Source organism: Alexandromys fortis, unplaced genomic scaffold (genome assembly GCF_014885135.2).
Source record: "Alexandromys fortis isolate MF-2015 unplaced genomic scaffold, M_Fortis_MF-2015_v1.1 scaffold_362, whole genome shotgun sequence".
Lineage (NCBI taxonomy): Eukaryota > Metazoa > Chordata > Mammalia > Rodentia > Cricetidae > Alexandromys > Alexandromys fortis.
Window position 1 is genome coordinate 104,379 of NW_026068272.1, and position 23,660 is coordinate 128,038.

The following is a 23,660-nucleotide window of genomic DNA, read 5'->3' on the forward strand; positions in this document are numbered from 1 at the left end:
CCTAAAAATAAAAAAGTGATGTCAGATCCTAATGTCATCACAGCTATAACCTACAAGAGACCAGCCTATTCAAACCAGGCAGAACAATTTCATTCCCTTTGGTCTGCAATTTCTTTCTTTTTTTTGGATTTTCGAGACAGGGTTTCTCCGTAGCTTTTGGTTCCTGTCCTGGAACTAGCTCTTGTAGACCAGGCTGGCCTCGAACTCACAGAGATCCGCCTGCCTCTGCCTCCCGAGTGCTGGGATTAAAGGCGTGCGCCACCACTGCCCCCCACCACTGCCCGGTGGTCTGCAATTTCTTAGACTTCTATCAAGGAAACATGACTACTTAACCAAAGTGTATCTTAAGGATTTACCACAGCTCTGTCTGTCTCAGCAACTTCGTTCTGCCCATGTCGGCTTTTCTCCTACTCTGAGTATGATTCTAAGATGTCATTAATTGCTAAGATGGACAGAACCCGGATCAAAATGAATACACTCTGTTCCTTACTTGAAGCTTGTGGCGAAGCCTCCACCTCCAGGTTGGACGGGAAGCGCTCGCTCTGAGCTCCCAGCACCCCAATGGGTAAGGACTGGTCCCCAGAAGCCAGGTCAGCTTCCAGCTCCTCACTGACAGGGAACGTGATGTCACTCACGGGCTCCTCCTTGATCTTCACAGGCTTAGTGTCTTCCGTGGCCTTCTCAGGATTGACAATCCTCTCATACTCTTCAGAGAGCTGCTTGCTAATCTGTTGGCAAGCAAGAGTTAATTCTCCAAGGATATTTGAGGAGATTGGATAGTCAACTGGTGGTACCCAAGGAGAACCCAGCAGAGTACAAGTTAGTACATGAGGTGTACTTTTATTTTTCTTTCCTTCTGGTGTGTGCGCATGTATATGTACATGTGTATATGCATGTGTGTGTGTACTTGCACACTTGAGTGCATGTGTATGGAGGTCAAAGAGTCAGTGCAATTGTCTTTCCTCAGGTGCTTCCACTTTGAGAAAGCGAGCTCCAGGAATCCCCCTGTCTCCACCTTGCATCTCATGAGCCCTGGGGATATGAATCAGGTCCTCAAGCTTTTGAGGCAAACACTTTACTAACTGAGCCAGCCTGAAAGATGAATTTTAAAACTTCTGCTGCTAGGACTGGGTGTGCACCTCACTGGGAATGCATGCTTAGGGTGTGCAAGGCCAGGCATCCCCAGCACCACAAAGCAACAAGAATACTGGCAATAGGAAGTTGTTTAAGGGGTTGGGTCAGAGTTTATGATAGAGACATACAAAGAAAATGTGTCCGAAAATGTTTTGATCATTACTTAAAAGTTACATAAGGCAAATAAGATGAGACAAAATGCTGCATTTCTGTCTATAAAAATTAACAATTATCTGACCACAGCAACACATGCCTGGAATTCCACCTCTTAGGAGGTTGAGAAGAAGGGTGGAGAGTAAAGGCAACCTGCACAGTGGAATCCTGCCTCACAACAGAAACCTCTCAGACATCTGGCATATAGGCAAACACTAAGTGAAGCAGCGATTTGGACCCTAAGCAGTCTTTTTGTTAGACGCTGAAGGTTCCTGGTCACTCCCCCTTCACTCGCCCCCCCCCCCCTTTTTGGTTTTTCAAGACAGGGTTTCTCTGTGTAACAGCCCTAGTTGTCCTGGAACTCACTTTGGAAACTAGTAGACCAGGCTGGCCTCGAACTCACAGAGATCCATTGACTCTGCCTCCCGAGTGCTGGGATTAAAGGTGTGCGCCACCACCGCCAAGCTCCTGGTCAATCTTCAGTGGAGAATTGACACTGCCTAACCCTCAGGAAGTGGAGAGATGTTTGTGCCCTGCCCTACCCTCAGGCGCCCTCCCAGGGCTCTGGGTCCTCAGTTTCAGCCCTCGAAGCCGTCTGAACTGCTGTGGCTATTACTCACTTGCCTGCTTTTGTTCTCAGGACTACTGTAAGCTCACAAGCTTACCCACCTTCTAAACTACAATCTCCCACAATGCCTGACTCATAGTAAGTCTTCAGTAAATACTTGAAGATGTCCGCGACTCCAGATACCTGTGTATGTCTTCCAGAGACAGAAGCAATGAATGGGCTGTTGGGCTGTCCGCTGACTGAAAGAGGCCCTGACATCTCACTAGATCAGTGTGAGGACAGAGAAAGTGGGTTACATTCCCTGTGCACTTCGCTCCAGAACACATGTTGGAGACCCTGCTGAACATTGCCAGACTACGACACCTTTGCCGACTGCCCCACGGTCACCTCACCTGTAGCATGTAAGTGTGATAGTCCTTGATGCGGTGCTGCCAGAACTCCTGCAGGGAGAGCACGCTGCCAATCCCCACTTCATGGAACACCTGCTCCATGACATCAGGGAAAGGGGTCTGTCCCAGCCTGGCCTCCCGGTCTACGGCAAAGCGCAGCAACTTGGTGAACTTGAGGCAGTACTCATGTGCTACGTCAGTTAGGGTCTCCAGGACGCTTTCGTTAGCACAGTCAAAGCCCGCATGGGCCAAGATTGTGGCCACTGCTTGGTAGAGGAGCTGCCGACAGGAATGCCAGCTGAGTTCAGTCACTGGTTCTCCTTTTCCGCTGGAAGTGGAGACATGGCAGCGTTACTTGTGTAGCTGCCAAGGGTGATCAACCTGTCTCACTGGGGCTCTACAGTTCCAGTAATCCCTGGCCCTGTTGCGGGTAAACGGTCACCTTCATCCTGCTCTTCTCAGGGCACGAGCCCCCAGTTACACAGTTGAACAGGCCATGTCTAAAATAAACAGTGCTGGAGAATGGCAACGGTATCAGACCCCTGGGGACTGGAGCTACCTACACAGCTGTGAGCGGCCATATAGCTGCTGGGAATAGAACCTGTTTCCTCTGAGAGCAATGAGTGCTCTTACCCACGGTGTAACCCCTCCAACCCCTTTCAACATTTATTGGCCTTCTGCCTTCCTCTGGCAAGGGAACTATTTTGTAAATAAAAATAAAGCAGAGAAGAAAATCACTGCTCCTTTGTTTAAGTCTCCATGCTCTGTAGAGGTGGGGGCCTGAAGAGCCACTCACGCATTTAACTGCTCTGTTCAACAGCAACACTGCATGCTATGGACAGCAACTGACTTTTCATTTAACATGTTCAGCCTATCTGGTCCAAAGGTTAAAAGCATCAGAAGTGCCCATTAAAGAGCTAGTTACTATCACTTAATTTGAGCAATATGTGGACTGTTGTTTTCTCCCTTGTAGTGCTGGGATCTGAACCCAGAGCCTGCATGAGCCAGCAGCGCTCTACACTGAGCTACGTCCATAGTCTACATAGACTTCTTTAATGGAAAATGATGTCGTGGCACCTTGTACCTGGCATTATATGTATAAAACAATCTAGCTTCATATTGTGTGTGTATGTGTGAGTGTATGTAGAGGCTTGATCCATGTGTCTGTGTGCACAATGCTAGTAGGCCTGAGGTGTCAACCTGCAACTTGCTGACTAGGCCATGGTTCGCTGATTAGGCTATGGTTCGCTGATTAGGCTAGGCTGGCCAGCCGGTGAGTGCCAGGGATCCTCCTCTCTTTGCCTTCCCCACACTGGGATTACAATCCTGTACCACTGTGCCCAGATTTTTAACTGGGTTCTCAAACTCAGGTTCTCATGGTAACATTTTACTGACTGAGTAGTCTCCCTGGCTAGGACCTTGTATTTTAAGGCAGGGTCTCTCCTTGTCCTGTAGCTCACCAAGTGGGTTTGCTGATTGGCTAAAAGAGTCTCAGAGGTGTTTGTCTCCGTTTTCCCAGTGGTGCAATTATAAATGCCTGGCTTTTAAATACAGGTTCTGGGACAGAACACGGGATCAACCAGTTTACTGACTAAGCCACTGCCCCAGTCCCTGGGTATGGTCACCATTCTCCTTAACAATTAAAATAGGAACTTGACAAAAAAATTTATAAAATTGTAGTAATACCATGAATTTAATACAGAACAACAATATTTTGTTGAATGAAAGTATATTACCCCTCAAGAAATGGGAATGTGGTGCTCACTGTAACAGGCTGTCTTCTTCCTTATTGCTAGGCCACGGCTCTACCACTGAGCAATGTCCCCAGCCTCTTTTTACCTTTTATGTATCAGTGTATTATTTCACTTCTAGTAAAATATCTGGCATTAATAGGCACTTAATAAATGCCTAATGTATTAGAAAATTAAAAAAATACAAATTCTAGATTCTCAAGATTTGGATTAACATTTGAGACACCCCACTAATGACGGACGTGAGTAATGTCAGCCAAGTCGATCACTCCCACCCTCAGTTTCCTCATAGAGAAGTGGAAATGCTCCCATAAGCTTAACAGGATCACTGGTGGGGAGGGGATCTCGTTTAACAAAAAGACAACATAGCAATGCTTTGTCTTACCGGTAAAAGTCACTCTCTGGGTCACTGTGCCGGATCTGGAATGGTGCGTTGGGATTTTTACAGTCTAAAGGCTGGAGGTCATCAGGGAGAGGAGGTGACCCAGGGCAGGAGGGAAGAGGTTCGCTCTCCTCAGCCTTCACGCCGTCTGTCTGCTGCTGATTCTGGGTCTGAGCGGTGGCAATGAGGCTGCGAAGGCGTCGGTTGTGCTGGATCAACTGGATGGTGTGGATGGTGAGGCTGCAAGGCTCTGAGGGGATGTCCAGCATGGTTGGGGGTTTGGGCTTGCTGGCCGAGGGCTGGTGCAGGGGTGGGTCATGGACTTCCACCAGGCGGAACTCCCGTGGGAGCAGATCAAAGGAACTTCGGTTGGTCTGTCCCGATGGGATGGGTATCTCTCCCCAGTATCTCAACATTTTAGGGCATGCAGAGAAGAGCTCCCAGGTTTAATGTAGTTGATACCCTACAGGTAATGTGTTCAAGTCTCGGGCAGTTGTAGGTCATAGGCTTCTCTAGTAAAAAATATGAAGTCCAGCAGTTCTTACATAAAAAGCAAGTTAAGATCAATTTGAAATCGGTGTTAGCAAAACTCTAGAGGAAGGATGTTCTCCTTGAAGAAATTAAGAGAAAAATAATTGTCAGAAGCCAATCACATAATGACAATTCCTCTTGGACTGAAGGACAAAAGAACACAATCATTAGCGGGTGAGCAGCAGGGACTTCTTACCAGAATATCCACCATGCCTAACTCTAAACACTTTACAAAGCGTGAAACTTAAATGAGAGGTCTAGAGTATTTCCAGAGTATTTTGACACAATTGTGCTAGATTAATAGGAAAAAGAGAGTAGCATTAAAAATACTAACGGATAGACAGACGCGGTAGCACATGCCTTTAACACCAGCACTCTGGAGGCAGGGGCAGGCAGATCTCTGAGTTCGAGGCCAGCCCGGTCTAATGGAGTGAGATCCAGGACAGCCAGGGCTACACAGAGAGATATCATCTTAAAAATAAAACAAATAAAAAATACTAATAGATGGTTCTTATCCTATGCTGTGCCTGAATAAATTTTCATTCATCCTGGTGGGAACACTCATGAACATTTAATCTAGCCTTATGCTTTCCAATTCTACACATACATGAGAGAATAAAAGAGGTTTCTTTGTGTGTGCATGCACACGGAGGCCAGAGATCAGCCTTGGGTGTCGTTCCTCAGCATCTCTCTTGCTTTTTGAGATGGCACCTCTTACTGGAACCTAGGCTTGCTGATCATTCCAGACCAGTGAGCTCCAGGGACCCACCTGCTTCTGCCTCCCCAGAATTAAGTTTATAAGCACATGCAACCATACATGGGTTTTTATATGGACTTTGGGAATCGAACTCAGGTCCTTAAGCTTGCAATGGTAAGTATATTACAGACTGAGCTATGTCTCCAGACTGAAGCAGAGTGACTTCAGCTGCCGTCTAACTGGTGTCCCTTCCTCTAGTCTTCCTCAGAATCTGACCTATCCCTTACATTGCTGCTGGGCTTGCTCTTGTTTCCTTTTTATGGTACTGAAGCTTGAACACAGGCTAGGCAGTGTCTCATCACCGAGCCACACCTCCTGCCTGCTTTTTTTTTTTTTTTTTTGCTTCTTGGTGTCAGACAAACTCCAGTTGAAGGCATTCTGATGTCTCTTGGAAAATGTCAGAATTCTGAGCCTTACCATTCAATGAAGCCTACAATCTGTCTTCCATTTACATCTCCAGATTCAATGCCTAGATGTCTCTTCAGGTTCAATACACATCGGACTAGCAGACATTGTGTGAAGGTTCACACTCTTTGCCCTGAGATGAGAAAAACAGAAATAAAATATCTTAGTATAGTGTCATCCAGTGACTGCTAAAGGCGTGGACTCAGTGCCCTGCAGGCACACAGAGGGGTTTCCTATATTAAATGACCTAAGTTCGAACAATATCACACTACTCAGTTTTTTTCTTTGTAATTTTTTTTAAACATTTACTTCTTTTGGTATGAGTTTGGGGGTGTGTACGTAGAAGTCAGAAGACAGCTGTGAGTGTCAGTTCTCTCCTTCCTCCATGTGGGGTTCCAGGGATTGAACCCGGGTTGTCAGGTTTGGCAGCAATTGCTTTTACCAGCTGAGCCATCTAACTGACCCTCAGTTTATTTTCTTTGCTAAGATTTTATTTTCTTATCGTTTTAGTTTTCTGAGACAGGGTTTCTCTGTGTAGTTCTGGAACTCTCTCTGTAGACCAGGCTGGCCTCGAACTCACAGAGATCCACCTGTTGGGATTAAAGGTGTGTACCATCACTGCCCGGTGCCAAGATTTCATTTTTCTTGTGTATGTGTGTGTCCCACATGTATGCAGGCTGCCCAAGGAGACCTGAAGAGGGCATAAGATCTCGCGGAGCCTGAGGTACAGGCAGTTGTGAGCTGCCTCGGCATGGATACTAGGAATGGAACTCAGGTCCTCTGGAAGAGCAGCAAGCACTGTTAACCACTGAATCAACTCTCTAGCCTCATGACTCAGCTTCTTGAGAACATCAGACATTTTCATAATTGACCCTATGAGCTGTGTCCTCTGTCAGGAATCCTATGCCACCCTCTACATTTTTTCCCCCGAGACAGGGTTTTCTCTGTGTTGCTTTGGAGCCTGTCTTGGAACTGGCTCTGTAGACCAGGCTGGCCTCGAACTCACAGAGATCCGCCTGCCTCTGCCTCCCGAGTGCTGGGATTAAAGGCTTGTGCACCACCACCCAGCCTCACTCTCTACGTCTTTATCAGACTTGAATTCGTTCTTTAATATAGCTGAAATCATCACCCCCAATATTTCCCCAATTACATCCTTTCTTTGTATTCTCACATCGATGTGCGTTTATCCCTGAACCTTAGCTTTAATTGACCTAATCACCTGCATTCTCCTACCTGTTATGGCTACCATCTTGGTAGAGTGTCTGGGCATTTGTTAGAGACTTACAATATGAACTATTGTTTAGTTAAGATTTTTAGCAATCCTATGAAAAAAGGAACATTACTATTTCCAATTTTTCAGACGTGGGAGCTGTGGTCCAGTGTCATGCCAATGTCATAAATACCAAGGGTGAAAGAAAAATCGGTTTCCAAGGCCAGGTTCGTAAAGTCACTGAACATGCTGCCTCAATAATTCATTCCAAAAATAATAATTAAAAAAAAAGAATGGACTAACTAACAAGAAATTGCCTTCTTCCCTAACTTCACAAAAGGAGTAAAAGGGATTTCAAGTTTAAGTTCGGAAGGTGCAGGGTCGGGGTTCCGTGACCACGACCGGCAGGCTTAGGCGCCAATCACAGGATCCTGGGAAGTCTGATTTCCAGGAGAGCAGTCAAAGGAGGAACTCTGGACTTGAAACAGATAGGAAGTCTCAAATACTCACCGCCGTGTTCCAGGAGCGGTCTACGCGGCTGTCCGACTCTGACAGGTTCGAGCGACGACTAGGTCAAGCCTAAGAGCCTAGTTTATTGATTAGTAGTCCAAGCCTCCGGAAGCGCTTCTTTTCAAGCGCCCTATGACACAGGAAGTTATTACCAGCCGGTTGCAACGCCTTAAAATGTCCACGTTCTGCCCAACACCACGATAACGTTCCCCTCCCCGGTATTCATATCTTTACAAGTCGGTGAGTCTTCAAAAAGGAACTCCAATATTGCCGCCCATAAAAGCGGCAGGAAGCTGGGCAGGAGATACTTGTGCGGGAACGTGGAGAACGAGTGGCCGGGGTTTCGGAGGGACACATTTTGAGGTTGCACCCGACTGAGGATGGCTGATACTACCTCTCAGCCAGAACCGCCAGCCCCTCAGGAAGTCAGTAGCGAGTTTAAGAAGCCTGTTTTGCCGGTGCCGCCAGCTGTGCGAAGTAAGGCTCCAACCTCCGGTCCCGCAGCCCCTGAGAATGTGGAGAAGGAATGCCCCTCGGTGCTGCTGGACCCCGGCTGTAGGGAGCCCGAGGTCCCATCGGCCCAGTCGGATAACGGGGAGACTGGGAGTCCACCGGCGGAGCAGCTCCGGTCCCCGCGGGTAGCTACTGCTTCTGGCGGTCCGGCCCGGGCTCCCCCATACCAAGAGCCATCGTGGGGCAGCCCAGCCAAGGCCCCCTACAGTCTCGAAACCCTGAAGGGTGGCACCATCCTTGGCACCCGCATCTTGGAAGGGATGAGCTGTTGCCTTTTCGGGAGGCTTGCTAACTGTGACATATGCCTGGAGCATCCTTCCGTGTCTCGGTACCATGCGGTGCTACAGCACCGGGGGTCTGATCCCGACGGAGAAGCTGACAGTCATGGGCAGGGCTTCTATCTCTATGATCTGGGAAGTACCCACGGTACTTTCCTCAACAAAACTCGCATCCCTCCCCGCACTTACTGTAGAGTTCACGTTGGGCATGTTTTTCGCTTTGGAGGCAGCACCCGGCTCTTTATCCTTCAGGTAAGTAGAAAAGTCTAAAATAAGAATCTTAGGATTTATATGCTGGGATTCTGAGTTTTTTTTTAAGGTTTAATTGAGGAAAAAAGATTCAGTCACCAGTGACAAAAGCATAAGGATCAGTCTGGACCCACCGGTCTGTGTACATTGCTGTATCTCTGAAAATAATTTCTCCTTTCCTGAATCCATACATGTATATATTTTTCCCCTTGATTCATTAGGGGCCAGAGGAAGACCGAGAAGCAGAATCTGAGTTAACAGTAACACAGTTGAAGGAACTGCGCAAGCAGCAACAGATGTTATTGGAGAAGAAGATGTTAGGTGAAGACTCAGATGAAGAAGAGGAAACAGATACCACCGAAGGGAAGAGAAATGCTAGTGGCCAAGATGATGAGATGGGTTGCACGTGGGGCATGGGTAAGACATTGCAAATGGAAGTTCTGGGTTCATTACCAGTGGCACGCTTAAATGCTTTTGATCATACAGCTCTTCATGGCTTTTTGATATAGATGTAGGGCAAACATAACTTGGAAATGAAGTAACCAAAGCCCAGGTTCATTAACTGTAGTGTTATAGAAAAATTGAACTGTAGGCACTATACAAGCGCTTCCTCACCGTATAATTTGCTTATTGCTTTCCCACACTTGCCGGGTGGTGGTGGCACACTGGGGAGGCAGAGGCAGGTGGATTTCTGTGAGTTTGAGGACAGCCTGGTCTACAAGAGTGAGTTCCAGGACAGGCTCCAAAGCTACAGAGAAACCCTGTCTCAAAAAAAAAAAAAAAAAGACACACAGTCACAAACAGACACACACATGCAATGTTAAATAATTATCACTGGAGGGCATGGAAAACTTACTTCATTTTGTTGACTAAGAAATCAGCATTTGATATTTAACCTTCCAGGCTGTTTTCACAAAGTACAAAAAATTCAAGAGACTATCGAATATATCCACAAACACCAGACATTTTGGAAGATGGATACTCGGGTTTCTAAAAAGACAGAAGTCAGAGGCTAACAGGGCTTGTGGCCCACATTTTTAATCCCAGCACTCAGGAGGCAGAGGCAGGGTAGATCTTTATGAGTTGAAGGCCAGCTTGATCTGAGTTTCAGGACAGCAAGAGCTACATTATGGAGAGGCCCAGTTTCAAAAATCTAAAGAGAAAGCAGTTGTGGACTAATGAGGTACGGTCAGTAGGTACAGGTGTCTGCTGGCAATTGTGATGACCTGAGTTTGAGCCCTGGGACTCAGGTGGTGAAAGGAGAGAATGGATTCCCACAAGCTGTCCTTTGACCTCCATGTGCTCTGCGGCACTTGCATGTCTGTGGCCTATGTATGTAAAGTGTCAAGACTAAGCATGCTAGAGTTAGTGTCAGAAAAGGGAACAGTCACAGTGAGTAAGACCTGAGCAGGAGAGAAAGACCGATAGGCTGCAGCACTCAGTGCTTTCCCAAAGTGCAGCAGGTCAATGTTGTCTTCATGTGATGGAAAGAAAGAAGATGCCACGGAAACAGTCTTGTCTCTTACGGAATTTAGAAAGCTAAGAGGAGAAGAGATTCTTCCAGTCACCAGTGACAAAAGCATAAAGATCAGTCTGGACCCACAGGTCTGTGTACATTGCTGTGTCTCTGAAAATAATTTCTCCTTTCCTGAATCCATACATGTATATATTTTCCCCTTGATTCATTAGGGGCCAGAGGAAGACCGAGAGGCAGAATCTGAGTTAACAGTAACACTGAAGGAACTATGCAATTTTTGATTTGTGGTTGTTCATCCCATGCCCTCAAATATCTTTTAATCATTTTATAGGTGTGTGTGTGTGTGTGTGTGTGTGATATCTTTTAATCACTTTTAAATATAGGTGTGTGTGTGTGTGTGTGTATCTTGAAACATTATCTCTGTAGTCAGGCAATCTTGGAACCTATGATCCTCCTGCTCAGCCTCCTGAACACTGCGTACAGGTGTGTGTCACTGTGCCAACTCTTCTGTTCTATCCTTACTCCGTCTAGAAGGATCATGGATGTCATTCATACATCTTCTCAAAGAACATTTGTTCTTTATTGTGCCCTGCAGGCGAAGATGCTGTAGAGGATGAGGCTGAAGAGAACCCCATTGCCCTGGATTTTCAGCAGGACCGGGAGGCATTTTATATAAAGGATCCGAAGAAGGCTCTCCAAGGCTTCTTTGACAGGGAAGGTTCGTAAGGGGATGCGGCTCTGACCCTGGCAGTGAGATGTTCACACAGCAGTGCTGTTTCCTAAAGCTTCCTGTTGGGCCTCATAGTATAAACAATTTATTTTATCTGTTGTCATGCTTGTCAACACAGGTTCAAGGCCATCCTAGACTCCACAGCTCTAGCAACAACAAAATGTGTATTTATGCTTCTAAAAAGGCAATGGTGGCACATGCCTTTAATTCCAGCACTTGGGAGGCAGAGGCGGGCGGATCTCTGAGTTAGAGACCATCCTGGTCTACCCAACAAGTTCCAGGACAGGTTCCAATGCCACACAGAGAAACCCTGTCTCAAAAAACTAAAACAAAAAACAAACAAAACAAAACAAACAAACAAACAAAAAAAAAACCCTGCTAGACCTGGTAGCCCGGTAGCGTGTGTCTGTAAGCTCTGTAAGCCCAGTGCTTGGGAGCAGAGAGACAGATGGATCCTTGGAGCTTATTGGTCAGCCAGCCTAGCTGAATTGATGGGCTCCTGGTTCAGTGAGCGACCCTAAGGTGGATGACTGAGGAGGACCCTCACTCTGTGCACACACACACACAAATACATAAATAAAAGATGTATAGAGAGATGATTGGTTTGGGTGTTTTGTTCTGATAGTGCTGGGATCAAATCCAGAGCCTGTTTATACTAGGCAAGCATTCTATCACTAAACTACTCCTGAAACCCAACCCTACCTCCTATAGACCAGGTCAGCCTTGCAGCTATGATCATCTTGCCTCAATTTCTGAATACCTAGAATTACAAGCCTATACAACCAGGATTGTGTTTTGTGGTACTGGGGTTGAACATAAGCAAGCAAGCACTATGCCACTGAGGTATATCCCTCGTTTTTGTTGTTGTTGTTTTGTTTTGTTTTTAAATCGGGGATAGGATCTCACTCTACAGCCAAGGTTAGCCTCAAACTTTCAATGTAACTCAGGTTGACATTGAACTTGTAGTGATCTTTCTACTCTTGAGTTCTGGGATTATAAATATGAGCTACCAACTGGGTGGTGGTGGCACACGCCTTTAATCCCAGCATTCCGGAGGCAGAGGCAGGAGGATCTCTGTGAGTTTGAGGCCAGTCTGGTCTACTAGTTTCCAAAGTGAGTTCTAGGACAACTAGGGCTGTTACACAGAGAAACCCTGTCTTGAAAAACTAAACAACAAACAAAGAAATAAAAGTCCTTGCCACCAAGACCTGAGTTGATTGTTCTGATTTGAAATTGTTTTCTTCCATGTCGCACTCATTCTAGTCCTATTTCCTGGTGATGATCTGTAGGAATAAATGATGTATATTGAAAATTAATGCTCATTGTGATATTAAAACTTGGGTCTTAAACTTTGTTCTTCTTATTGTACCAACTAGTAAATTTTAGATCTTACTAAAATTGTTTTTCTTTCTGCAGGAGAAGAATTAGAATATGAATTTGATGAGCAGGGGCATAGCACTTGGCTCTGCAGGGTGAGGTGTGTCCTTTTTGTTTGTTTTTTGGCTGTTTTTGAGATAGTATCTTGTTTTGTGAGACTCCTCTTTCTTTTGCCTACTAAATACTGAGCTCATGGGTTCTCTTCTTGTTAATGTCTATAACTGGAGGTGACCACTTTTAAGGTAGCATAAGGTTGCAGAGCCTATCCCCAAGAGTAACTTTATTCTGCATTTTAGGCTGCTACCAAGTGGGTACCTTTACAGTTTAGCAGCACTGAGAGCCGGGGTGAACTGAGTAAAAGTCAAAGGAAATGGTTTCAGGTCCAACCCTGACAAGACAGAATGAATTTACCTGAGAGACTGAAACAGCATCTCAGGAGACATGGCGTCGTGACAGTTGCTCTCGTGAGAGTCGGGCTTTGCTGAGCTGTGACCCCTGTGACCCTGTGCAGATTACCTGTAGATGACTCCGCGGGGAAGCAGCTGGTGGCTGAGGCCGTTCACTCAGGGAAGAAGAAAGAAGCAATGGTACAGTGTTCCCTGGAAGCTTGTCGGATCCTTGATACATTGGGACTGCTGCGGCAGGAAGCGGGTCAGTATATGAAAGTCTTTTTTTTTCTTTTAAAACAACAAAGAAGGAAAATGTAACGCAAAGGGTAGCATAATCTCTGTACATGGATGATCTGTAAATTGTACAGAATTTTCTAAAGTGCAGAGAAAAGGTCCTCTGTCAACATCCTGAGACAGTTGCTTATCATTTCGGTACATAGGTGAATATACATTTATAAAATACTATATCCTGGTTAAAAAGCTAAGTCGGGCAGTAGTGGCACACAACGTTAGTCCCAACCCTTGGGAGCAGAGGCCGGCGGATCTCTGTGGATTCTAGGCCAGCCTGGTCTACAAAGTGACTTCTAGGACACAAAGGCTATACAGAGAAACCCTGTCTTGAAAAACAAACAAACAAACAACAGAAAACCTGTATCCTGGGAGCCAGACATGGTAGCATGTATCTGTAATTAGTCAGGCAGACACAGGAGGATGGTTGTAATTCAAGGCTGTCCTGGTCCATGTGTGAGTTTCAGGCCAATTCCATATTCCTTGGTTTATTTCTATATTTAGTGATCTTTTTATCTTCTTACCTTTTTAAAAGTAATTTTTCTTTGTTCATTTAATTTTTATGTGTATTGGTACTTGGCCTGCATGTGTGAGGATCTGCTGAAACTTGACTTACAAACAGTTGTGTGAGCGTTCATGTGGGAGCTGGGAATTGAACCAGGTCCTTTGGAAGAACAGCCAGTGCTCTTCACCAATGAACCATCTCTCCAACATCATCTTCTTACTATTTATTGTTTGACTTTTTTGGTTTAATTACTTATTTTATGTATTTATTTATTTTTTTGAGACAGGGTTTCTTTGTGTAGCCCTGGCTGTCATGGAACTTGCTCTGTAAACCAGACTGGCCTCAAACTCACAGAGATCCGCCTGCCTCTGCCTTCCCAAGTGCTGAGATTAAAGGTGTGTGCCACCCTGCCCAGCTTTGTTTTAACTTTTTATTGTTGTAAAACACATGTACCATAAAACATACTATGATTTAATGATACTAAGTGTACTTATATAATCCATATAAGCTGAGCTCTGTTCATATCACTGGTGCAACTGTGTTCTGTGACCATTAGCTCCATTCTCCATCCTCCAGCCCACGGGGACTCCATCTGTTTCTGTCTCTATGATCTGATACTGTATGATGGATGTGGAGATCAGAGGCTGGCCTTGGGTATTCTCTACTGAGGTAGACTCTCCTGCTGAACCCTGAACTCTAAGTTTGTTTAGCTGACCAGCTTGTTCTTGGGATCTCTTGTCTCTCAGTCCTCTACATAGAAGTGTGCTGGGCTTACAGGTGGACTGCAACCCCTGCCCATTGTTCGCTGGGTATCAGGGATCTGAACGCTCGTCCTCACATTTCTGAGGCAAGTGCTTCATCTGCTAAGTCATCTTCTCAGTACCTCGTATAAGTGATATGATAAATGCCTTCTTGTGTATCTCAGGCTGGCCTCAGACTTGCTCTTTAGCCAAGGAAAGCCTTAAACATCTAATCTAATACTCGTGCCTCTCCCTCCCAAGTGCTGTGCTCACAGGTGTGCTGCTGGGGATCAAACCCAGGGCCTTGTGCATACTAGGTACGAAGTCTACCAAATGAGCTGTATACCCAGCCCCCTTTCTCCTCCCCCCCCTCTCTCTCTCATACACACACACACACTCACACTCACACACACACACACTCTCTCTCTATCTCTCTCTCTCCCTCTTCCCTCCACTCCCTTCATTATGAATGATTTTATTTTCACACTCCCGGAAAAGGAAAGCTAAGAACTGGGAAGATGAAGATTTTTATGATAGTGATGATGATACGTTCCTTGATCGGACTGGCCTAGTCGAGAAGAAGCGTTTGAACCGAATGAAGAAGGCTGGGAAGATCGATGAGAAGCCAGAAACTTTTGAATCACTGGCAAGTTGTTTATAGAAATAGCTATTTTTATGGTTATTATAATTTTTAAAAACAAAAAAAAACAGTTTGAAAATCTAGTGATGAGTTACAACTTTTGTGGTCTCTAAATTTAATGGTAACAAATAACTAATTCTATTCAAATTGGTGGGAAAAGAGTTTACTCACTAATATAGAATTTCCTATAAGTTTGTATTGATCCATGAATGAACAGTCTTTGGATATGATGTTGCTCCCCAAGAAGCAAAGAAAAAGTTCCAAATTTGGCTGTCCACAGTGAACCTGATATTAAGCTCTGGCATTTAAGAGAACTCAGAAGGATAGTATTGTTTTAGCCTGGAATGGCGTAGCCTTCATGAAATTGCCTTAAGGTGGCACGGATTTCACACTATATGTAGTGGTATTCCTAGCTTAAAACATTATCCAACATCTGCCTCTTGGCTCATTGATGAAAGCAAATGTCTTCAGTGTTTTCTTGTAAAATTTCAGTAACTCATTATGTTTGAGTTCTTTAATTCTAAAATTAGTTCAGCTAGAATACAGTAAACAAATGAAATATCAACTCCATCTGAAGCCAATTTAGAAGGACTTCTGAGTTAATTATCTTAAACTTGTAATCATGATGACGATAAGGTGATCAGAAGGAAAGCATCTGCTAACCCTGTTGATTTGGACGTTTAGGTTGCGAAGTTAAACGATGCTGAAAGGGAGCTCTCTGAAATTTCTGAGAGGCTCAAGGCGTCAAGCAAAGGTAAGACTGTCTGCCGGTAGTCACCGGGCGCCTGTCTACTAAGTATATTCTGCGTCATGTTAGGCACTGGGATACACTGGAAGGTTCAGGTTTTGGAGATACTTTTAAGGAACAGTATAGCTTTTTATTTTGTGTGTTTTATGAGTGTTTTGCCTGTATACGTGTCTAAGTACCACGTGTATGTCTTGTACTCATGGATGCCAGAAGAGGGCGCTGGATCTCCTGGAACTGGAGTTACAGAAGATTGTGAGCTGCCATGTAGGTGTTGGAACTGAACCCAGAACCTCTGCAAGAGCAGCAAGTGCTCTTAATTGCTGAGCCATTTCTTTAGTCCCACAATGTAATATTGTAAAGCTAGAAAAATGTTAAAACTTGTTTGGTTTAATCTCATTTTATTTAGTAGTTGAAGGGACTGAAGCCTAAATTACCTCACAAGGTCTCACACAGCTGTAGCTTGTTGGTTCATTCTGAATAGCAATGTGTTTTGCTTTATATTTGTGACCTCTTTGTGGATGATTTGACTGAATTTTAAAGTTTTCGGGCCGTCTTTCTAAGCATGTATTACTCCTTTCTCGGCAGCTCTATCAGAATCGTCATCACAGGATTCTTTAGATGCATTCATGTCAGAAATGAAGTCTGGGAGCACATTAGATGGTGTGTCCCGGAAGAAGCTTCACTTGAGGACTTTTGAACTAAGAAAAGAACAACAGAGGCTTAAAGGGTTAATAAAACTTGTAAAGCCAGCAGAGATTCCAGAACTAAAAAAGTAAGTAGTTCTAATTGCAGAAGAAAAATTATGGGGCTGGGGAGGTGGCTCAGCAGTTAAGGGCACTGACTGCTCTTCCAGAGGACCTGAGTTTTATTCCCAGCACCCACATGGCAGCCCACAACTGTCTGTAACTCCAAAATCTGACACCCTCACACAGACATACATTCAGGCAACACCAATACACATAAAATGTGGCGCACGCCTTTAATCCCAGCACTCGGGAGGCAGAGGCAGGCGGATCTCTGTGAGTTCAAGACCAGCCAGCCTGGTCTACGGAGCTAGTTCCAGGACAGGCTCCAAAGCCACAGAGAAACCCTGTATCGAAAAACCAAAAAGAAAAAAGAAAATAAATAAATAAATAAATTATTAAAAAAAGAAACATTAAAAAAATGTTTTTGAGACTATCTCACATAGCCCAGCCTGTCCTCAGGCAGGTTATTTAGCCCAGTGACCTTGACCTTGTGTTTTTATTTTTACATTTATTTATTGTGTATATGTGAGTGTGCAGATGTTGCTGTTGGGGTCAGATTTTAGCTGTTCTCTCTTTCCATCATCTGGGTTCTGGAATTGAACTCAGACTATAAGGCTTGGTGGCAAGCATCTTTACCCACTGAGCCATCTCTCCAGCCTAACACTGAACTTTTAAAGAAAATTTCAGTAATATTTTTATTAATTCTTTGACAATTTCATATAATTCCATCCCCTCTCTTTCCCCCCTTATCACATTTACCTAGAGAGGTATATGTGTAATTAAAATATAGTTACATTTCCCTCTACTTCTCAAATGCTGGAATTATAGCTATAACTCTGTGTGTCATGTATGTATGTATGTATATATATATATATAATTATAAATAAGACTGGGTATGCCTTTATAATATATGTACACACACACATATATATATCATCATCAAGCATATAGGTGTGTGTGTGTGTGTGTGTGTGTATGTATATAGATATAATCAGACACGATCTTCACACATAGTTCATGTGCTGTATCTCTGAAGCACATCCCTGGTGCAGATAACCTTTAAGAACAGAAGGACTGTTTGTGAAATAGAGATTGCTAGAGGATTTTCCATGGGTGTTATGTTATATGGATTCCTGGTCATGGAATGCTAGGAGGTTTATAACTTAATCTTATTGCAGAGCAAATTTCTTTTAAAAGCAACATGCACAAAGGATTCATTTTAAAACTTATGCAAGGTAATCGAAAATCAGCCATCCAAAAGATAAGTGGCCAAAGGACATCAATTGACAAGCCACAAAAAATGAAATATGCACATATACAGACATGCAAAGACCTGGGCATGGTAGTGCATGCCTGCAATCTCAGTATTTGAGAGGTAGAAGCAGGGGATCAGTAGTTCAAAGTCATCCCCTGCTTCATAGAAAGTTGAAAAACCGTTTAGGCTACACTTGGCAATGTGCGTGCGTTTTGAATCCTAGCACTTAGGAGGCAGAGACAGGCAGATCTTTCTATGAGTTTCAGGCTAGCCAATGCAACATAGTGACACCCTTTCTCAAAAAAGGCAAAAAGCAACTCCAAAACAAAAAAGAAGAGGAAGAAAAGAAAAACATTTAGGGCTAGGGATATGGCTCAGTAGTAGAGTGCTAGCCTGTGTAGGGTCTGGGTCCAATTCCCAGTACTGAATTTTTTTTTTTTTTTAAAAAAAGGAGAGATGTAAATTTATTTAGTTAGTTTTTTTGTTTGTTTTGTTTTGAGACAAGGTGTCACTAAGTAGCCCTGACTGGACTGGAACTCAATATAAAAACCAGGCTGTCTTCAGACTCAACAGAAATCTGTCTAACTCTGTCCTGAGTGCTGGGATTAAAGGTTTGTGCCACCATGCCTGGCCCATTTCTAGAATCTTTTAAATACTTAGAAAATGATAAATATATATTGTAATATTGTTTACAGTAGCAAAATATGAGCAATCAGATAAGTGATTATCAAGGACTGGGTTAAATATAGATTATACAATAGAGTAAACTGTTAGGATAAGGAAGCAATTATTTATGTAAAATGTGGAATTATTATCAAAACATAGAACAGCGTGCTCAGTGTCTGGAGGGAAGAGTGTGTAGGTAAGGAGTCATCTTGTGTGTGGGTGTCTGTTCAGTCAGGCTCCTCACAAACAGACCCTGAGGTGGGGGGCTGTCTCAGTTGAGTTACTGAAAGGTTACTCTCAGCCTCTCCAGAGAAATCGGTATTGAAGTACAGGATGGAGCAGGGAACAAGCTGGGCAAAGATGTCGTAGAGGCCAGGGGCCTGGACTTTATCCTCCCCCAGCCAACACTGACCAGAGGCTTGGGGTAACACGGGCAGTTCTGGGAAAGGTGCAAAGATGTACCTTAGCATTCTGCATCCCAGTAGCTAGTCCTTTCTGTTAAGGGAATCTGAGAGGGTTCCCAGTGGCATTTGCTGTTCTCTTTCTGGAAATTTTTATGAAAAGCTGATCGCATTAGCTATCTCTGGGGAAAGGAACTGGGTGACTAGGGGACAGCAGTTGAGGGAGAGTTGGCTGCATATAAATTTTTTACACTTTCTGAGCTGTGAGCGTGTGAGTAAACTTGCTATTCAAATATGCGTTTCTCAGAAAGGTAGAATCTTGTACCAAGGAACTATAGTGCTTTAGGTCTAAACTGTGGCTGCGATGGCAGCTTTAACTAATAAGGAACTAGAAAGCCATCTAACAGTTTTCCTACAGACTGGGTATTGTGGTCCACAGTTGTCATCCCTGGCATGAGGGGAACTGAACAGGAGGTCTCAAGTGTGAGGCCACCTGCACTAGAACAGTGAGTTCCAAGCCTGCCTGGATTATGTCTTAAGACCTGACAGATAGGAATGGTGGCTCATGCCTGTAATCTCAGCACTTGAGAGGCTGAGAAGTGGGGATTGCTACAAAGTCTGCTTACTTAGCAAGTACCAAGTCAGCCTGGGCTGTGTACCAAGACCCTGTCTCAAAAAGCCAAATCCAGAGCTAGGGAGTTAAGAGCACTGACTGTTCTTCCAGAAGACCTGGATTCAGTTCCCAGCATCCACACGGAAGCTCACAGCTGTCCATGCCTCCAGTTCTAGGAGTTCTGACTCCCTCATGCAGGCAAAATACCAATGCACACAAAAAATAAAAATAGATAAATTTAAAAAAAGCCAAAACCAAGCAACCAACTACACAAACAAAAAAATTGTATTTCAATAAAACAGCTAACCCTAAAGAAAATCTCTGCTCTTAAAAAAAAGTTGAGTGTGGGTGTGTGAAAATGACCATTGTCTGTCCTGCACATTTGAGAGGCCCTCGCTGTTTAGAATAGCCCAGTCCTCACAGTCAGTGTAGAAAGGAGAGCGGAGATTCCTGAAATGAAAGATGCCAGCAGTCAGACCCTGAGTCATCTGAGGGACAGTGACTGGAAAGTGCCACATCGGGTTTAGCTTGACATCTGTCATAAACCCAGGGTTCCAGCACATTACATACAGCATTGTGAGCAACAGTCTTCTGTATTAGCAGTTCTTAGTTTAGATCAAATTTATAATTAGTCATTCATTCTTTTTTTAAAGATTTATTTATATCTGCTTCCCTCTTCTGGCCTGCAGGCAAACATGCAGGCTGAACACTGTATACATAATAAGTAAATAAATATTTAAGAAAATTATTTATTTTATGTAGCTATGAATGCTCTATCTGCATGTACACCTTTACACCAGAAGAGGACATCAGGTCCCATTATAGATGGTTGTGAGCCACCATGTGGGTGCTGGGAATTGAACTTAACCACTGAACCATCTCTCCAGCCCAAGATTGTATTTTCAGTATGACAATACTTAAAGGTTCCATGTGCTTTTATTGACAAGTTTGAAAATGTAGAGTGTGTTGATGCAAGAGTAAGCCTGGTGAGTACATTACAGGCATTGTGCAGAACGTTTCTTGTTTTAGACCTGTGCTGTCCAGAGTAACATCCTCTCATACTAAACACACACTATTAAAATTTCTTAAGGCTTTACAAATTCAATCCTTTAGCATATTAACCACACTTCAAGTGCTCACTGGCTAAATATAGCTGATATCTAATCAAATGAATAATGCGATCTAAAACATAAAGTTTTTTTCATCATTGCAGAAAGCTCCATTGTACAGTGTTGCTTTAGGTTATCAGTGAGCATGTGTCATACCCCTCACCCCTCTGTAGGAAACCTGGAACTCTAATGTACGAGCATCTAGATGTTAAAGATGGGCTACGCTTTTATTTTCCTTCACCAGTGACCGTGTCCTGTAGTCGCCGTTGGATAAATGCAAAGCCCTGGGAATAACTGGGCCAAGGGGCAGCCTCTTCTTGCCTTTAGTACCTGTGTTGTCTCACAGTCCTCAATAGGCTCTGCTGACCTCTCAGTTTGTGTCCAGATAATCATCTTGTGGTCATTTTTGCTTTTCAGAGGTCTACTGGTTAGTTTCATGGTATTTTAAAAAACATTTTCTCTCTTATTATTTTGTGTGTGTTACTGGTTGAGGGGGTGGTACACATATGTGGAGGTCAGGACAACTTTGGGGAGTTCTCTTCTTCCACCTTACGTGGGCTCAGGGGTTTGAACTTAGGTTGTCAAATTTGATTGACAAGTATTTTTATCCACTGAGCCATCTTATGGGCCCAGTTTCTTGGTATGTAAGTTAAATCTCGGACTTTCCTAGGATAGATATTTATAATTGTTCTTTTTCCTAGGACTGAACTTCAGACAACAAATGCTGAAAACAAAGCGAAGAAACTTGCATTACCTCTCTTTGGTGCCATGAAAGGAGGAAGCAAATTCAAATTAAAAACTGGAACAGTAGGGGTAAGTTGTGCAGTAGAGTGTGTTTACCTCTTAGTCCTTGTACTGTCCCCAAGCAAGAGTTTCTGTCTTGTTCCCTAGTAATATGGGAAAGGACTGTTGGCTTAGTGTGAGTATCTCTTCTCAGAATTGGTGAACTGGGCTGCAGAGATGGCTCAGCTGTTGAAGTACTTGCTGCCCAAGTATCCCAGGACCCATGTCATGAAGCATGGTCCTATGCAAGATGCAGCCCTAGCACTGAGGGATGCTAAGGCCAGGAGGATTGCTGGGCTTGCTGACTGACAAGCCTAGCTGTAAATGGATATTTTTCTTCCTCCCTCCAGTTCCCAAATAACCACTAAGAAGCTTAATGTAAATTGTAAATGCTCAGCCAATAGCTCAGGCTTATTGATAACTAGCCCTTATATATTCCTTATTTACACTCTTGCCATGTGGCAGTACCTTTATTAGCATGGCACATTCATCTCCTGCTCCCTCTGCATCTGCTGGTAACTCTTGACATTACTCTTCTCCTTCCCATCATCCTTAGTTTGGTCGCCTCGCCTATATTTCCTGCTTGGTTACTGGCCAGTCAGTGTATCATTAAACCAATTTGAGTGACAAGTCTTTACAGTATACAAGAGGATTATTCTACAGCACCTAGCTGGTTGCAGATTCAGTAACAGATGCTACCATAAAGGAATGTGGTGGAGTGTGATGGAGAGGACATCTGTTGCTCTCTTCTGGCCTCGTGTGTGTACACAGACATGCACATGTACACAAGAGAGTTGATTAATTAATCTGTGCCAGTCAACTTGAAAATAACTCATTCGTGATTTTTTTTTTAAAGACATAGTTCCACTATGTAGTCCTGGCTATCCTGGAACTAGTTTATTAGTTTCTAATGAATGTTATATTTAGGGAAGAAGTGCCTGTGTTGATTTCTTTTTTCCCCAATATATTTTTATTTACTGCTGAAATACTGTTTTTCTTCTCATTTAAAAAAATAGTTTTTTGAGAATTTTGTACAGTGTGCTTTGATTGTATTCGGTCTCCTTCAACTTCTCCAAGATCCATGGCCCCTTCTGACTACCCAGCTTTGTAGACTATTTATTTGTTTATTTTGATTTTTCAAGATAGAGTTTCTGGCTACCCTGGAACTACTAGCTCTATAGACCAGGCTGACCTCTGCCTCCCAAGTGCACTGCTACCCCAGCCCAGCACCTCTTCTTTTTTTTTTTTTAAGCCATTGGACCCAATTTGTGCTGTCCATGTGTTCTTAGATGTGTGTCTTTCTACCGGAGCATAATTGACTGATCAGAGGCTGTGTTCTTAGAGAAAACTGACTCTTGCTCTCCAGCATCTACCATTTGCCAGCAGCTCCTCGTTTAGGGCTAGAACTTTGTACCCATTTCTCTTTTCCATGTTGGGATTTTTGTCTGGCTTGCACTTGTGGAAGTCTCGTGTGTGCTGTTAGAACTACTGTGTGTTCTATGTAACTGTCCTGCTATGTCCAGAAAACACTGTTTTCTTAAAATCATTTGCTGCCTCTGACTCTTGCATTCTCTCATTTTCTGTGGAAATAAAAGCATAACCTCTTCCTCAAAGTAAGATACCTTTTAACTTATATTTTGAAGTCAACATATTTTTAAAATATATAGGTTAGTTGAATCTAGCAGGTTTTTTAAAATTTATTTATTTTTATTTTATGTGCATTGATGTTTTGCCATGGGTGTTGTGTCCCCTGGAACTGAAAGTACAGACAGTTGTGAGCTGCCGTGTGGTTGCTGGGGATTGAACCCGGGTCCTCTGGAAGAGCAGTCAGTGTTCTTAACCACTGAGTAATTTCTCTAAAATCTAGCAGTTTTTATAATCCAGTGTCTCTTAGCAGCCAAAAAATTTTAAAGATGATACATATAGTATTGAGAATCTCTGTCTTGTCCATCTTTACATGGCATTCTCATGTTGCTTCCTATGTGTTTGGCTAGTACAGCATCTCTGCCTTTCCTCTTCCCAGAATTCTGGTCTAATTGTCCTACCTATACTTCCTGTTTGGATACAGGCCAATCAGCATTTTATTAAACTAACACAAGGGACAAATCTTTACAGTGTACAAAAGCATTATTCCACAGCAACCTCTGAAAAGAGATGCAGGATTTTTGCCACTAGCACTGAGCCAGGAAGCATCTTTTAAATGAGTTGTGCTTCTGCTTGCTGCCAGTAACCTATAGCCTACCCAAGAAAAAGCAGTTACCAAGAAGCTGAGTTTGACTCCACTTTTGTGTGTTTAAAATCCTTTTTTTTTTTTTTAAAGCTTTGTCAGGTTTTATGTGGAAGTTTTTGCCCCATATTGGGTA

General features: G+C 43.7%; 2 protein-coding genes across 2 annotated transcripts in view; one reads left to right on the forward strand and one right to left on the reverse strand.

The window, feature by feature from the left end:
* Window positions 1–8: 8 nt before the first annotated feature.
* On the reverse strand, window positions 9–7,920 carry Supt7l (SPT7 like, STAGA complex subunit gamma). Its single transcript, XM_050132033.1, has 5 exons — window positions 7,791–7,920; window positions 6,083–6,203; window positions 4,381–4,987; window positions 2,248–2,572; window positions 9–728 (listed from the first exon to the last, which is right to left on the reverse strand). The coding sequence occupies exons 3-5, from the start codon at window positions 4,791–4,793 to the stop codon at window positions 408–410; spliced, it is 1,059 nt and encodes a 352-aa protein (XP_049987990.1). The 5' UTR covers window positions 4,794–4,987; window positions 6,083–6,203; window positions 7,791–7,920; the 3' UTR covers window positions 9–407.
* Window positions 7,921–7,992: 72 nt separating this feature from the next.
* The window catches only part of Slc4a1ap (solute carrier family 4 member 1 adaptor protein), a 29,070-nt gene continuing 13,402 nt past the window's right edge, over window positions 7,993–23,660 (forward strand). Inside the window, exons 1-10 of the mRNA XM_050132038.1 lie at window positions 7,993–8,833; window positions 9,052–9,247; window positions 10,903–11,025; window positions 12,454–12,514; window positions 12,926–13,065; window positions 13,596–13,597; window positions 14,824–14,982; window positions 15,661–15,730; window positions 16,310–16,496; window positions 21,216–21,327. Of these exons, the coding sequence (XP_049987995.1) occupies window positions 8,171–8,833; window positions 9,052–9,247; window positions 10,903–11,025; window positions 12,454–12,514; window positions 12,926–13,065; window positions 13,596–13,597; window positions 14,824–14,982; window positions 15,661–15,730; window positions 16,310–16,496; window positions 21,216–21,327 (1,713 nt within the window). The 5' untranslated portion in view covers window positions 7,993–8,170. The remainder of the gene's footprint in view (window positions 8,834–9,051; window positions 9,248–10,902; window positions 11,026–12,453; window positions 12,515–12,925; window positions 13,066–13,595; window positions 13,598–14,823; window positions 14,983–15,660; window positions 15,731–16,309; window positions 16,497–21,215; window positions 21,328–23,660) is intronic.

Bases quoted from the DNA above. Each gene is read 5' to 3' on its own strand.
- Supt7l (XM_050132033.1), bottom strand. From the start codon at position 4,793: ATGTTGAGATACTGGGGAGAGATACCCATCCCATCGGGACAGACCAAC. The intron at 2,573-4,380 runs GTAAGACAAAGC...CTCCACTTCCAG, and splicing joins CCAGAGAGTGACTTTTACCG to CGGAAAAGGAGAACCAGTGA. The intron at 729-2,247 runs GTGAGGTGACCG...GCTTGCCAACAG, and splicing joins ATCACACTTACATGCTACAG to ATTAGCAAGCAGCTCTCTGA.